Consider the following 11,267-nt stretch of genomic DNA (forward strand, 5'->3'; position numbering starts at 1 on the left):
ATGTTGAAGCATATGAGATGATGAGTTGTTATCTCCCTCAAGGTTTAGCTTTTGATGGGGAAAGCAAATGAAATGTCTCAAATCTGGGCTCAAACTACCTCTTCCATCAGACAATGCCTAATGTTGCAATATCTTTTTAACAACTACTAGTTTTTTGTAGATGTCTCCACAAAAGGAGGTTCACCATTCTTTCCTTTCACTGAAAAAGTGAAAAGGAAAAGAGTTCATGGGTTAGAAATTAGAATGGAACATCCCATCTCATTTGCAGAAAACCGTTACAACTCCAGCTCGATTTGGATAAAACCTTTATGGGGGTTTATGGATCGGAGACATGTTTCTTGGTCTTGTCTCTGAAGTCATTTCCTCACAGCACAAATTAAGAACATGCTCAAAAAAAGAAGAAAGAAAGAACCTTGTACTGGAATAGAATTCCATAAAAGAAGAAAAAGCCAAAAACGGAAATCTCTCACTCTTTCTCTCTCACCGACAAACCAAATACTACTAAAAAGATTAAAAAAGAAGGATGGGGTAGGGATGGAAAGAAACAAATTGACAAGACAATCAACCTAACGTTACGTTCATGCTGTGTATTTAAAACCACTATCAATAAAGAAATGCCAACTACTAATAACGTCACCTTTGAAAAAGAAAATCCCCCTAATACATATATAAAATTTATGCCCATGAATAAAAAAAATAACCCTGGTTTTCTGTGGAATTACAGAATTACCCTCTCCTACATTAACTATTAGGGGTGGCAACGAGCCGAGCTTTTTATGAATCGAGTTTCAAGTCGAATTCGAGCCCGATTTACAAGTTCGATTAATAAACGAGCCGAATTTGAATATATATTATATATAATAAAATTATAGAAAATAATATATAATAAAAATATTATAATTCTTAATTATTATAATTATCAAATAAAAATATATTTGATATAATTTTTTATTTTATAAAATATTTTTCTTCAAATCGAACTCGAACTTATGAGTTTTTGATTCAAACCGAACTCGAGTTCAATGTTCTAACTCAAACCGAACTTGAACTCGAGCCTTATACAACCTTGGGAGCCAAACTCAAGTCTCATACTATTCGACTCAGCTCAGCTCTAATCCACCCCTATTAACCACTATGTGCAAACATATGAGATTGAGGCCATTCGTAGTACGGGTCCAAAGAAGCAAAACACAAACAAAGACTACAAATAAAGCAAAGTGAAAATTAATAAAAAAAGAGAAAAATATCAGAATTTGCAATAAACTTATTTCCACCCCATACTTTTTCACAGGTACAAATGAAATTGCATTACAAACAAATAAAGGCCAAAAGGCAAACACTAAGGGTATTTCTGAAATTTTAAGAAAGACAAAGGCTATTTCAAAAGGGAGAGTGGGAAGATTGGAGTCCACCGACAGCTGGTCGAGCTGTGGTCCTCCTGCGTGCAAAGGACTTACCGACAGTAAGCGGTTAGCAACCGGGAAGTGGAGACTGGAGACAGGCTGTTAACCACGGCCGGAATGACTGGAGTCTGGGCTCTGGGCCCACATAATCGCTATTGGGCCAAAAAGAATATTCGCAGTTTAAAAAGCAAAACAAGAAGTGGAGCCCACAGCCCATCGGATTGGTTCGAGCCGAGCCGTTTTCTAAGCTTGGTGGCTTGGCGGGACCCTGGTTACGGGTTAACTCGGTAGCTGTAATGACCTTACAATAATAAAATATGAGATATATAAAAAATAAAGAAAATAATTAGGAAGGAGAAAAAAAAAGATTAAAAGGAAGCAAAGGAGGGGCAGAGAGATGATGGGCGAAGAAGCCGAGGGAGGAGTTTGGAAGCCCATCGCTTTTCTACTCGGGTTGAGGGCAATGTGACTGAGCGGAAGATCTGTTATCACTCGTGACACAACTTTTTCTTCTTCTGATCTCTGCAATGTGTATCTCATAAAACACATAAATTAGGAAAACTGAAGTCTTTGCTCGCCTGTTAGCTTTTCTTCCGTTCGGAAGCCATGGAAGCAAAGGCTGGAATGGTTGCTGGTTCACACAAACGAAACGAGTTCGTTATGATTCGGAACGAAGGAGAAGCTGGGGTGTGTTTCCTTTACTGAACCATTTGGTCTTTCATTTCCAAGATGGTTTCTCTTCTTTTTTAATTTCTGCATGGGTGTGTTGTCTGGATCTGGTCGTTGACTCTGTTGGTTTAGCTTTAAGGTTTAGTTCTAGTTTCTTCCCAGGGAATTGGATAATGGGTATTGATTAGATTGATTGAATCGGTATATCCATTATCTGGATTGCCTCAAAATGGGATCTTTTGGGATTTCAGCAGCTCAGATCTTGTTCGACTTGCAAAGTTTTCATGATTAATTTGTGGAGATGGTGGCGATTCTTTCTTCATTTATTTCTCTATTTATTCTCTCTGAACCTGAACGTGTCAAAGCTCATGTTTTGATGGTCAGGTTCGGTGAAGTTTGCTATCTCCCCCTCCAGTTCAGATCCCTTTGGAGTTTAGGAATGCATACATCCTTTTCCCCTATGGTTTCTTCATGTTGAAGCTCCGTGTTTAATTCTTTAGGTCACTTCGATACGGTTTATGGATTTTTTTTAGTTGAGATATTCCTTTGGTTTTTAAACTGACCTATAGTTATGATATATATATTTTTTTTCCTTTTGAGCTCAAATCGACTTATAATTTTGACTGGTTATGTGAAGTAGTTGGATATTGATAGAATTTCCTTTTTGCTATCTATAGTTTGAAGTGTCTTTTAATTTTTTTACAGCTATTGAGTGAATTTGGCACATCATTGGGAGGTTTAAGTCGAGATTTGGTACCTCTCATGGTATTACAATTATAGCTACAGTAGGCTATTAGCATTTGCAAGTTGAGCCCTATATGTATAATACAATTCTTTCAGCTTAGTGTAGGAAGTTTCCTTTGTTTCTTATCCTGGAACATATTTGATTGACGTATCTATGATGGTCCTGTAGCATGGTGAGTTGATAATTTCAGTTTCATGGAATTATTCTACATATTCTTAATTCATAGTCAATTTTGGTTGTGCATCATCATTTGCTATCTATGGTTCCATACTGGAAAAAGTAACTATTCAACTAAAGAGGAAGGGAATATTTAAGTTGTTTGTATCATACGGGCAATGTTGCATTGTCCTTGTTTTTTCTCTATATTGCCAATTCAATTATAAATTCCTCCAGAGTCTCTCAACTACTGATTTCTTTGGATAATGCAGCCCAAGCCCCTCAAGCATTTGAATGGGCAAGTGTGTCAAATCTGTGGGGATACTGTTGGAGTTACAGCCACGGGTGATGTTTTTGTTGCTTGCAATGAGTGTGCCTTCCCGGTTTGCCGGCCTTGTTATGAGTATGAGCGCAGAGATGGAAACCAGTCTTGTCCACAGTGCAAGACTAGGTATAAAAGACATAAAGGTTAGATTTTTGGTATACTCCAGTTTTGAATATTTTTCCTCTTTGTATTTTAACATGCGATTATAGAAAATATTAGTGGTGATACCATTCAATGTTGTTTATACTGGGTCTGGAACTTATTTTATGGGGATTAAGGCAATGAGGTTGCAAATTTCAGGAAGTCCTCGAGTGGAGGGAGATGATGAAGAAGATGATGTTGATGATCTGGATAATGAGTTCAATTACTCCCATGGAAATGGCAAGGGAATGAGACAGTGGCAGGGAGATGATGTTGACCTTTCTTCTTCCAATAGACATGAGTCTCAGCGCCCAATTCCACTTCTCACCAATGGACAGCCGGTTAGTTAGAAATGAAAGTTTTCCTATCTATATTTGACATATGTTCCTTTTAGAACTGGTTTCTTTAGATACAGTTTAGACTTATTTTCTGTACATTTGTCTGAATCCATGTGTGTGTGTGTGTGTGTGTTTTTTTTTCCATTTTGCAAAATCAAACTCGTGGACATGCTTTAGATGTCAACTTCCATTCTGTGTCCATGCAACACTAGGAAGTGGCCCATGGAGGCAGGATCGTTTCTTAAATGAAAAAATGAAATACAAGAAACTATTAGGTGGCTGAGTTCAGATGTCGTGAGTTTCAAGGGACTTTAATTATATAGCAGATAGGCAAATAAGATCTGGGGTTGGGGGAGCTTTTTGCACAGCGACAATTCTTTCTACACTTTTCCTGTACATTTCTTAATGTATTTTATATTCCCTAATGTATGTCTCCTCCTAGCTCTCCTGGCTCCTTCCATATATAATACAATGATTAGTAGTTATCTTCTCAAAATAAAATAAAATAAAAACATTGTTGATATTTCTTCCAGTTAAGGATTTATTTAAACAAGTGGAGAATGTGTACATTAGTATCCTTGTTTGCTGAAAGCATACATCCAATCCTTTCAGGTCTCTGGAGAAATGCCCAATGCTACACCTGATGATCAATCTGTGCGGACTACAACATCAGGTCCTCTAGGATCTGGTGAAAAGCGGGTTCATTCACTTCCTTACATTGATCCAAGCCAGCCAGGTACTATGGTTTTCTATATATTCTAATGCGTAAAATCTCAGCATCTTCCTTCTTGGATTTATTTGTTTTCATTGAAGCAACTCTTGATTTTTATTTTCCATGATATGATAACAGTTCCAGTTAGGATTGTGGATCCTTCAAAGGATTTGAATACTTATGGGCTTGGGAATGTTGACTGGAAGGAAAGGGTTGAAGGTTGGAAACTTAAACAGGAGAAGAATATGATGCAAATGACCAGCAGATACACTGAAGGAAAGGGAGATGTGGAAGGCACTGGTTCAAATGGAGAAGATTTGCAAATGTAAGAACTGGCTTGTGAAAGATATTAGATATAGATTTTCTTTGACCCTCAAGGGCTTTTCTTTCAAGCTTTGGTTGACTGAGAACTCCTCAAATGTTTAGTAGAGTTAACATGTTTATTTCCTCCATTGCAGTGCTGATGATGCTCGTCAACCTTTACACCGGACTGTGCCTATTTCTTCTTCCCATCTTACTCCCTATCGCGTTGTAATCATTCTCCGGCTTATTATCCTGGGCTTCTTCTTGCAATATCGTGTAAGCCACCCTGTGCGTGATGCTTATCCATTGTGGCTAACATCGGTTATTTGTGAGATCTGGTTCGCTTTGTCTTGGCTTCTGGATCAGTTCCCAAAATGGTATCCTATCAATCGTGAAACATACCTTGACAGACTTGCACTGAGGTTTGTTGACTGGGCCTCCTTGTTTCCTTCTTTTCTATTCCTTTTTTTTCCTCCTTTGGGTGGAGGGGATGGGGTCTCTTAATGGAGTATAAGCTCCAGTAAAACAAGATAAAAAGTTTACAAGATGAAGGGGGAAGAAAGGATGCCATTCTCTTCCATTTCTCTTGTGTGGTTTCTGGGCTGTAATCTTGTTAACTATGGGTTTAAAATCCACAGGTATGATCGAGAAGGGGAGCCTTCGCAGCTACCTCCCATAGATATCTTTGTTAGTACAGTGGACCCTCTCAAGGAACCTCCTCTTATAACAGCAAACACTGTGTTGTCCATACTTGCCGTGGATTACCCTGTTGACAAAGTCTCATGTTATGTCTCTGATGATGGATCAGCAATGTTGACTTTTGAAGCTCTCTCTGAGACTTCTGAGTTTGCAAGAAAGTGGGTGCCTTTCTGCAAGAAGCACAATATTGAGCCTAGGGCACCTGAATTCTACTTTGCTCAGAAGATAGACTACTTGAAGGACAAGATTCAACCATCTTTTGTAAAAGAGCGCAGGGCAATGAAGGTAAATGAGAGTGCAAAATACAACGCACACACAGAAAAATATATTTGATGTTGGACCTTGGCCTCCTCAGCCTTTGTTTCTCTGTCTCAAACTGCATATGTAGGACATTACTCAGTTGTGCTTTTTTAAGTGGTTGGTAGCATAATTTTCATGGTACCAAGGTGAACTTAGGTGACAGGAGAGCGCTTAGTTGCCTGGTCACCTAGGCACCCGCCTAGGCGCCGCTTAATGTCAAAAAAAAATATAGAACAAAAGGGGGACGAACCCCTACTTTCTTTTTTCCAGAAAAAGAAAATGAAGGTGCAGACCCCTGTTTTTTGTTCCAGAAGGAGTGTTTTTGTTTTAAGAAAAAGAAAAAAGTGTTGTAGTCCGCTGATATTTTTTTGTTCCACAAAGAAGTGGAAGAGAAAGGAGGAGTGGAGCCCCTCTTTTTGTTCTAAAACAGAAAATGAAGACGGAGCCCCTGTTTTTGTTCTAAAACAGAAAATGAAGAAGGGGCGGAGCCCTTGTTTTTTGCTCCAGAAAGAAGAAGAAGAATGAAAAGCATACCTTCTTCTGTGATCGATTTCCGTTTCTTGTTCAAAGGCATACAACTTGGAACCCTCGAACTCGACTTCGAATATCATACCTCTCAAACTCATCTTCAAACATTATTTATCAGAAACCTTGAGGTCCTTGATGAGATAAGAAATTAATAAAAAAAACTTATTATCTTATAAAATAAATAAAAATAATGATTCAGTGCATCATGTCTATGGTTATATTATAGACTTAGAATATAAAAAAAAATTATTAAATATACAAAACTTACAATAGGTTTTATCTATCTATCTATAGAGAGAGAGAGAGAGAGAGAGAAGAATATTTCTTGAAGAAGAAGAGAAGAAAGGAGAAAAGGAAGAGAAGAGATTTGAGAGAGAAAAGAGAGCAACAATGCTGGGTGCCCTCTTCACTATTATTTATAGTCTAAAATAATAAAGAGTACAAAGACCATTGTGCCCTTATAGGGCCGCTAACACATAAAACAGCATAAAACAATTAAAATAACTGCTCAAAAAGGACCCAACAAGAGTGCTGTGGTCCCCATTTCCTATCTAAACAATAAATAATCAAAAACTACCACTACAGACTACACAATTTGTCTAAAACCTCAATATATATATATATATGTATATCATATGGCGTTTGGGCGAGATGAGACCCAAAAAGCGCCTACACGCCTAGGCATCGCCATGACAACTATGGTTGGTAGTTATCTGTAAAGAGGCATAGCCCAAAAATTAGACTTAGCTAGGGAATTAAAAGTTTCCATTTTAGAGTAAGACATGGATAGGCTAATAAAATAATATTTGCAACTGGGTCAAAGGATCACTATTGGGTGGTTGGAAGTATATAAATATTGACTCCTAGTTGTGCTCCCATGTCCCATCCATCCACTTGACAATGTTGAATTTTGAGTTCATACATGATAAGGAGGATAGGTGTCATATAGGCCCAGTCATCCAGGTTAAATATATATTTTCCTCTTTATCCTTGATCATATAGAAGCAGTAATATGTAGTAGGATGTGACTATTTTCTTCCATTGTCTTGGATTAATGTGGGAATAATATGTTTTACAGAGGGAGTATGAAGAATTCAAGGTGCGAATCAATGCCCTTGTTGCCAAAGCACAGAAAATGCCTGAAGAAGGTTGGACAATGCAGGATGGCACTCCTTGGCCTGGAAATAACCCTAGAGATCATCCTGGCATGATCCAGGTAATGTTACCTTTTTCTAGAAACCAATTGCCTTTGCTTATACTAAATATGCTTAGCAATTTCATTTTTGAAACTGCAGGTGTTCTTAGGTCACAGTGGAGGTCTTGATACTGATGGGAATGAGCTACCTCGACTTGTTTATGTTTCCCGTGAGAAGAGACCAGGCTTCCAACATCACAAGAAAGCTGGAGCGATGAATGCTTTGGTTTGTAGCAACTATATCTTATGTGTTATATATTTTTCAGTATTTAATGAATACATATATGCCAGATGAATTCTTTTCTATGTCACTAGCATTACCTTGTTTCATAATTATGCCCAGAAAAGTCCACATTATTGTTAAAATGATTGAATAGTGCTGATTCATGATTCATGCACCATATTCTCAACATAGATGGGCTATTTATTGATGTCACTAATTCTCACATTGCAATCTTCTTTATTTCTCACCTTCTCAGGATGTGATTTTTGTATATTCTCCAGATTCGAGTATCAGCTGTCCTGACCAATGGTGCCTATCTTCTGAATGTTGATTGTGATCACTATTTTAATAATAGCAAGGCTCTTCGAGAAGCCATGTGTTTTATGATGGATCCTGTTCTTGGAAAGAAAACCTGCTATGTTCAGTTCCCACAGCGATTTGATGGGATTGATTTGCATGATCGATATGCCAATCGCAACATTGTCTTCTTTGATGTATGACTATAACCAAATCAAGTAGAAAAGTTGACCTTCTAGATGTAACTATACATAGGATTGGACAATGAAATTCTTATTTTTGTTTTAATTTGCAGATCAACTTGAAAGGGTTGGATGGCATCCAGGGTCCAGTCTATGTGGGGACTGGATGTTGTTTCAACAGGCAAGCTCTCTATGGGTATGATCCTGTCTTGACTGAAGCTGACTTAGAACCTAACATCATTGTCAAGAGTTGTTGTGGTTCAAGAAAGAAAAGGGGTGCAAATAAGAAATACATTGATAAGAAGCGAGCAATGAAAAGAACTGAATCAACCATTCCCATTTTCAACATGGAAGATATTGAAGAGGGCGTAGAAGGTGGGCTTTGCTGCTTTTTCCTACTCATCCACGGGCTTAGTTCACACCTACACCTGGTTAAACATGTGTGAACATAGAGAGATTTTGCATACGCACAGACATATATCATCTACCTGCCCTATCTAACATATTTCCATGTTCTCCAGGATACGATGATGAGAAATCACTCCTTATGTCTCAAAAGGCCTTAGAAAAGAGATTTGGACAGTCCCCAGTTTTTATTGCATCAACTTTCATGGAACAAGGAGGCATTCCACCATCTACCAATCCTGCAACTTTGCTAAAAGAAGCTATCCATGTCATTAGCTGTGGTTATGAGGACAAATCTGAATGGGGCAAAGAGGTGTGAGCCAGAAGTGAGGCATTTCTCTTACTTCAATGTGGTTTGTCTTATTAACCCAACTTGACAATTTCTTTTTTCTTTTTCTTCTGCATCAGATTGGGTGGATCTATGGCTCTGTGACTGAAGATATCTTAACTGGGTTTAAGATGCATGCTCGAGGATGGGTATCAATTTATTGCATGCCTCCACGCCCAGCGTTTAAGGGGTCTGCTCCCATCAATCTTTCTGATCGTTTGAATCAAGTTCTTCGGTGGGCCTTGGGGTCAGTTGAAATTCTTCTGAGCAGGCATTGCCCCATATGGTATGGATATAATGGGAGACTGAAGTTGTTGGAGAGACTAGCATACATAAACACCATTGTTTATCCTCTTACATCTATTCCACTGCTTGCCTATTGTGTACTTCCAGCAATTTGTCTTCTCACAGGAAAATTTATTATTCCTGAGGTGAGTGTCAATTTATCTAAGGCCTTTTTATGCATCTAAAGCAACCCTTGGGCAGTTCCAAGCCCCTACTGGCTTCTCCTTATGCGTTAAGCAGATAGTATACCCAAGTGGCGTATCTATTCAGACACAGGGGTGTCAATAGAAATAAAAGGATTCCTTGGGGGCTGCAAGGTGGGGGGCCATCATGTGGTGGGTTCCTGCATCATGTGGACTTCCTCACTAGACAATCCAACTGGCATATCTATTCAGACATAAGCAACATATTGATGTGCTTCATGTCTAATTTTTTTCTTCTTTTTTCTTGTCAAGGAAAAGGAAGATAAGTTTTTTTTTTTTTTTCTTGACGGGTGGGGAGAGGGGGGTTGAGTGCATGGATATGTGATTGTGTATTGGTATTATCCAAGTTTATGAAGTAAACTAATTTTGTATGACCTAGGTGATCCTAGGCCATGCTTTACCTGGGATGTTAAAATGCTTACACGTGTGTAGTGCCCCCCTCATTGTAGTGAGGCCATTTACTGAAGGAGTTAAGGGCAGTTTTTGAAATTAAATGTTCAATCATAGGATTCTTTGGCAGAAATAGGTGGGGTGTCCAGCGAGCCCCTCATTTTTTTATTAGGAAAATTACACACGCGTCAGTAGATGAATTCTATGTCAGGCATTCTCCATTGTATAATATGCTATCAATACAAACTATTCTTTTACCATTATTTTTCCTGGTCAAAGCTGTAACTTGATAGATCTGTCATAATAATGAATGCAGATAAGCAACCTTGCCAGCATGTGGTTCATTCTGCTCTTCATTTCTATCTTTGCAACTGGAATTCTGGAGCTCAGGTGGAGTGGAGTTGGGATCGAGGACTGGTGGAGAAACGAACAGTTCTGGGTCATTGGTGGTACATCTGCCCATCTCGTTGCTGTCTTCCAGGGATTGTTGAAGGTGCTTGCTGGAATTGATACCAACTTCACCGTCACATCCAAGGCATCTGATGATGATGGGGAGTTTGCAGAGCTGTATGTGTTCAAGTGGACGTCGCTTCTGATACCACCGACGACTGTGCTTATTATAAACTTTGTGGGTATCGTGGCAGGTGTTTCATATGCTATAAACAGTGGGTATCAGTCATGGGGGCCCCTCTTTGGCAAGCTGTTCTTTGCCATATGGGTTATTCTCCATCTCTACCCATTCCTGAAGGGTTTGTTGGGTCGGCAAAACCGTACTCCCACAATTGTCATTGTCTGGTCTATCCTCCTGGCTTCCATTTTCTCATTGCTGTGGGTGCGTATTGATCCCTTCACCTCTGATTCCACGAAAACTGCTACTAAAGGTCAATGTGGCATCAACTGCTAATTCCTATAGAGGTCATTTTGTCGAGGTAACCCCTTCTATCTCCCTTTGGTACACTGTCGTGTAAATAGCAAGCTTCTAAACCAGTATGTGAGGGTACCAGTTATTTATGCTGTATTTTCTATCTACAAGGGAGGTTTACGGGTAACAGGCCAGCCCCTTCTGGCTTCTGCTGTTGCTACATCTGTCCTTGCACCAATTGTTTATGTAGGCCCTATTAGGTTAAAGTAAGGGCATCATCCAAGTAAAGAATTCGGTTTCACATTTTTTGTTGTGCAGTATTTTAATATTTTTATTATTGTAGTTATCATTTAACTTATACAAGCAATTCATGGCTGTAATTCCTTCATAAACAAGCTTTGATAAGTGTTAGAAAGATTCAAAGACTGTAGAATGAGTTTTTTGTGGTTATTTTGGTATAAAATATGAATCGGAAACTTCTTAATATGGAGAGGAATGTTAATAAACAAGTTTATGCAACTTTTAGAAATTTCACACCATGTGAAAAGGAATGGAAAAAAAAATCCCGGCTTCCAACT

At 38.6% G+C, this 11,267-nt stretch overlaps 1 protein-coding gene across 1 annotated transcript; it reads left to right on the forward strand.

Annotated features, from left to right (window-relative positions):
• The first annotated feature begins 1,752 nt into the window (after positions 1 to 1,752).
• LOC104592390 (putative cellulose synthase A catalytic subunit 1 [UDP-forming]) lies at positions 1,753 to 11,117 on the forward strand. Its single transcript, XM_010251737.3, has 14 exons — positions 1,753 to 2,090; positions 3,246 to 3,441; positions 3,599 to 3,780; positions 4,390 to 4,513; positions 4,628 to 4,814; positions 4,948 to 5,214; positions 5,431 to 5,776; positions 7,398 to 7,535; positions 7,615 to 7,740; positions 8,019 to 8,231; positions 8,330 to 8,591; positions 8,738 to 8,934; positions 9,030 to 9,380; positions 10,144 to 11,117. Exons 1-14 carry the CDS (start codon positions 2,010 to 2,012, stop codon positions 10,729 to 10,731), a joined length of 3,258 nt encoding a protein of 1,085 aa, XP_010250039.1. The 5' UTR covers positions 1,753 to 2,009; the 3' UTR covers positions 10,732 to 11,117.
• The last annotated feature ends 150 nt before the right edge of the window (positions 11,118 to 11,267 follow it).

The sequence above is a fragment of the Nelumbo nucifera genome, chromosome 8 (assembly GCF_055504915.1).
Source record: "Nelumbo nucifera cultivar China Antique chromosome 8, China Antique-T2T, whole genome shotgun sequence".
Classification (NCBI taxonomy): domain Eukaryota; kingdom Viridiplantae; phylum Streptophyta; class Magnoliopsida; order Proteales; family Nelumbonaceae; genus Nelumbo; species Nelumbo nucifera.

Coding starts and splice junctions, on each gene's coding strand:
- LOC104592390 (XM_010251737.3), top strand. CDS start 2,010: ATGGAAGCAAAGGCTGGAATGGTTGCTGGTTCACACAAACGAAACGAG. Junction 2,091..3,245: donor GGAACGAAGGAGAAGCTGGG/GTGTGTTTCCTT, acceptor TGGATAATGCAG/CCCAAGCCCCTCAAGCATTT. Junction 8,232..8,329: donor GCAACATTGTCTTCTTTGAT/GTATGACTATAA, acceptor TTTAATTTGCAG/ATCAACTTGAAAGGGTTGGA.